Here is a 4,812-nt window from a genome sequence, read left to right on the forward strand (position 1 = left end):
GAATGATATTATAAATATCCAAACGCCCCTTGGCAGAAAAAAGGTTTCCCACCCCTGAACTAGAGAATTACACAAAACAGGCACACAAATGACTATTTAAGTTTCTAAAAAGAGGAAACATCATGAGAAACAAACAGATAAAATGTGATGGAAGTTCAGAGCAGGAAGAGATGGGAAGTGTGCACAGGAGAGGTGAGAAAAAAAGAAGAATCTGGGAAGGCTTTTTAGAGGAATTGAAGGAAACATGTTACGCATTTTATCATTTGAGCTTGGCTAGGCAGACTTCTTCTGCAGAGGGGCAGGTAGTAAATATTTTAGGTTTTGTGGGTCATGTGGTCTCTGTTGCAACATTCAACTCTTCTATTGCGAGGCAAAAGCAGCCATAGACAGTACGCGTGTGAGCATGTCTGCATTCCAATGAAAATTCATTTACAAAAATAGGTGGTGAGTCAGATGTAGCCCACAGGTTGTATTGGTTGATCCCTGTTTTAAGCCATGCTGTAGGCATCCCTTGAAAGTTAGCATAACCATGAAAGGATTTATAGATGTCATGCTTTGGTTAGGCTTTGGTGAGTGGATAGACAATCAAGAAAAAGGTTAAAAAAAAAAAACACAACTTTTTTAGAGATATTAAAGAGACTGGGGCTTTAAGCATTTCACCAAATAGAGGGTTTCAGATGGGAAAAGTACTTGAAATATGGCTAGTTTTAGTAGGGTGATTTTGTGGAGGGCCTTGATAGACAATAAAAACATTCACATGGAAGAGAATAGGAATTAGGAACACATTGATAGTTTTTGAGTTGGAAAATTATGGAATGCAAATATTTTTCTAATCACTAAGTTCAAAGATTAGCCTTTGGGCCAGATGGTGTGGCTCAGTGATTGAGCATTGACCTATGAATCAGGAGGTCATGATTCCATTCCCATGCAAGGGCACAAGCCTGGGTTGCAGCCTCAGTCCCCAGTGGGGGGTATGCAGGAGGTAGCTGATCAATGATTCTCTCTCATCATGATGTATCTATCTCTCTCTCTCCCTCTTCCTTCCTCTCTAAAATCAATAAAAAATATTTTAAATGTAAAAAAAAAAAAAAAAAAGATTAGCCTCTGGGGCCATGCAAGCATGCAAAGCAGAGATCCTGAAGACTGTCCCCACAGGATAAAAAACGTGTCCCCAGGGGAAAGCAGCAGCACCGGATCCAAGATGGCAGCCAGCAGTGGGCTGATGAAGGACAACCCTCCATATGATAAGGGGGCCTTCAGAATCGAAATCAACTTTCCAGCAGAATACCCATTCAAACCACCGAAGATCACATTTAAAACAAAGATCTATCACCCCAACATCGATGAAAAGGGACAGGTGTGTCTGCCAGTAATTAGTGCTGAAAACTGGAAGCCAGCAACGAAAACCAACCAAGTAATCCAGTCTCTCTTAGCACTGATGAATGACCCCCAGACTGAGCACCCCCTTCGGGCTGACCTAGCTGAAGAATACTCTAAGGACAGTAAAAAATTCTGTAAGAATGCTGAAGAGTTTACAAAGAAATATGGGGAAAAGTGACCTGTGGACTAAAATCTGCCACGATTGATTCCAGCAAGTGTGAGCAGAGACCCCCGAGCAGTGCATTCAGACACCCTGCAAAGAAGGACTCTGGAAAATTGACACGGGCCACCACCTGGCGTTTGCTTGTGCCAGTTACTAACTTTCTACAGTTTTCTTAATCAAAAGTGGTCTTAGGTAACCTGTAAAGAAAGGATTCAAAATTTAAGATGTTCTAGTTCTGCTTTCTATGTTTTAAAAATCACTGCTTCAGTCTACTCTAAAAAATAATAATAATAATAATAATAATAATAATAATAATAAAAAACGTGTCCCCAGCCAGCAAGTGGCCATGATGCCACCTATTTCCTCACATAGTTGGAGCTGGTCTGCATCTCACATAGTTGGAGCTGGTCTGCCCAGACTCCCAGAAGATTCTAGGTGCCCATTAGGGAGTGGGCTTGGCTTCCCTAAAGCATCAGGCATATTTACCTTCCTGTCCTCTGCAAAGAGGACTCTCCCTCCATCTCCTCCCATGCTCTCTCCTCCTCCACCCCAAAGCTCTCCTACTGCTGTGAACTGCATGTTGTAACAAATGAGTTACCAAAGGCTCCAACAAGCTGCTCATCGTTATCCCCAGCAGGAGAAAAGCAGCCACGACCTGGAGCTGGGACCTTGTTAGAGTTTGTAATGAGCTGACGGGAAAATATTTCTGCCTGATTAGAATCCCTAATGAGCTGCTGACTATGGTGAGCAGGGAAAGGCCAGCTTCCAGCTCTCTCCCCAGCCCCTCCCACACTTCTCCCTGTTCCCAAGCAGAGCCCTAGACAGGAAAGGATTCTTGGCCAGCAGTTAAAACCATAAAGAACAAACACAAAGTAGCCCCAGAAACTCCCTGTCCATCCCTCTCCTCCCTCTCCCTCAGAGGACACCTCCATCTTATTCATTTTTCCATGCACACGCACTGCAGCCACCTGCTAACATCCTAATGATGCCACCAGGACCTAGCCATAATTGGTCACAGGTATCTCGTGGGTCCTGGTGAGGTCCTCACTCAGAGAGAGATGGGAAGATGGGAGAACACAGGGACTGACCAGCCATTGGAAACACTAGACCGGCAAACTGCGGCTCGCGAGCCACATGCAGCTCTTTGGCCCCTTGAGTGTGGCTCTTCCACAAAATACTACGGCCTGGGCAAGTCTATTTGAAGAAGTGGCGTTAGAAGAAGTTTAAGTTTAAAAAATTAGGCTCTCAAAAGAAATTTCAATCGTTGTACTGTTGATATTTGGCTCTGTTGACTAATGAGTTTGCCGACCACTGCACTAGACCACAGGCCAAATTCCCATAGCGACCATTCGGAGCAAGATCTCCGATTTTGCTCAGGTTCAACTTAAATAATAGTTTGATATCCCCATTTTCTTCCAGTTAGCTGGTTTCAGAAAACATCTGGGTTCATTCCAGAGTGAATTGATTCACCACAATGATGCCTTTTAGAAGGAAAATGAAAACTCACAACATATTTTGGGGGTAGTTCATGGTTCAATAAAAACAATATTTGGGTTCAGTTTGGTATTTGGGTTGTGTTCAAGTCCCTGTGTCGGAGGGACTTGAGATTTTTTTAAAGCTTGAGAGATTTCCATGTGGTCCTGAGTTATGAATTCTGGGAAAGAAAACATGGTGATTGGAAACAAAAGTATTCTAGGATTTGATCAAAGGCCCCTGTGGTGCCCATGGGTTCTATCTATGGGACACAGTCCAGTCTGTACCTCTGCCCAGCGGGGGCAGCTCCCACTTCATTCCTAAAGGATCCCTACTACCACCAAGGAGTCCCCTTGCCATGCTTCCCACAGAAGAAAGCTTCTACTCTAAGCTTCTAATCACAAAACATTAGACTTTTTAGCTCCCACCGAGCAAATGACACCAGAGCAGTGGTTCTGAGCTTTGGCTGTACGTTGTTATCACCTGGGGATCTTTGAAAAATGCCAATGCCAGGGTCTACCACAGAGATTCTGATTTATTCGGTCTGGGGTGTGGCTTGGGTACCAGGATTGTCAAGTGTACAGCTAGACTGAGAACCACTGGTCTATAGCAATGCTTCTCAAACTCCAATATGCACCTGAGCAGCGTGGGACCTTGCTAGAATGTAGATTCTGACTCCATAGGTCTGAGATGGGCCTGAGAGTTGGCATTTCTAACAGCTGCTGATCATGGAGCGCTTAGAGCAGAAAAGATATAACATACCATCCTGAAGTGCTGCCACACTTGTTAGGCACTGTAATTGCCAGGACTCTGTCACTGTGATCAACAGAAATCCAATCAAACTGGAATAATCAAAAGGAGGAATTTATTGGTACAAATAAATGGAAAGTATAAGGGTGGGGCTCGCTTTAGGCTTGGCCACATCCACGAGTTCAAATTATGTCACTGGGACCTTCTGTTTTTCTTGCTTTTCCTTGAGTTTGCTCCATTTTGGGGCAAGTTCTCTCCAGGCTTACTTCATTCACACAGCTGGTAAAGCCAGAGAAGGGAGCCTGCATTCTCCCCTGCCCACACCCCCATCATGTACACTGGTCCCTGAGAATGACTCATAAGCCCCAACTTGGGTTATATGCCCACTGCTGGGCAGAGATGGGCAGAGCTCCATGGGTAATAAATAGCCTAACCTGAAACACAAGTATGAGGGCACAAGAGTTTTCCAAAGGAAAGGATGCAGAGCAAACCACTAAGGTGCTGATGTCCCCCATGAGGAACACACCCTATGTGCCTGAAGCTCTTCAGACTTCCTCTACCACCTCCCTTCTCTTGCCATGAGCTCTCACCACCACTACTCTTTGCTCCTCACAGTGGTATAAGGTTCTCCCTACTACACAGCAATCTGTCCACTATGGGCTCACTCCAATCCACTGCTAACATCCTGGGCGAGCAGAAACCAGGGAAGATGTCCTTAAACTCCAGCTTCCTCCATCTCTTCTGACCTCCAAGACCAGGGGAGGAAGAAGACCAAAGTACCTACCTCTGAACAGGAGCCTGGACTCAGCTCAAGGAGAACCCACAATGTTGAGAGTGTGGTGGAGGAGGTTACAAATGGCCTGCGCTTTCCCTTCCTGGACAAGATATGCTAAAGAAGACATGGCTCTCAAGTTTTGCAGATAAAATCCAGAATGCCAGTTAAATGTGAATTTCAGATAAATGACTGATTTTGGAGGATAAGTATGTCCCATGTATTATTCTAATTTGTTGAATTTCAGAAAATGAAATATTTTAGTATAAGTATA

General features: G+C 44.4%; 1 protein-coding gene across 1 annotated transcript; it reads left to right on the forward strand.

The window, feature by feature from the left end:
* Positions 1-1,201: 1,201 nt before the first annotated feature.
* LOC308252553 (ubiquitin-conjugating enzyme E2 L3-like) lies at positions 1,202-1,558 on the forward strand (the record flags this gene model as incomplete). The annotated part of the gene is made up of 1 exon (XM_080677353.1): positions 1,202-1,558. One exon carries the CDS (start codon positions 1,202-1,204, stop codon positions 1,556-1,558), a length of 357 nt encoding a protein of 118 aa, XP_080533479.1.
* Positions 1,559-4,812: the final 3,254 nt, after the last annotated feature.

Source organism: Plecotus auritus, assembly GCF_963455305.1.
Source record: "Plecotus auritus genome assembly, chromosome: 1".
Lineage (NCBI taxonomy): Eukaryota > Metazoa > Chordata > Mammalia > Chiroptera > Vespertilionidae > Plecotus > Plecotus auritus.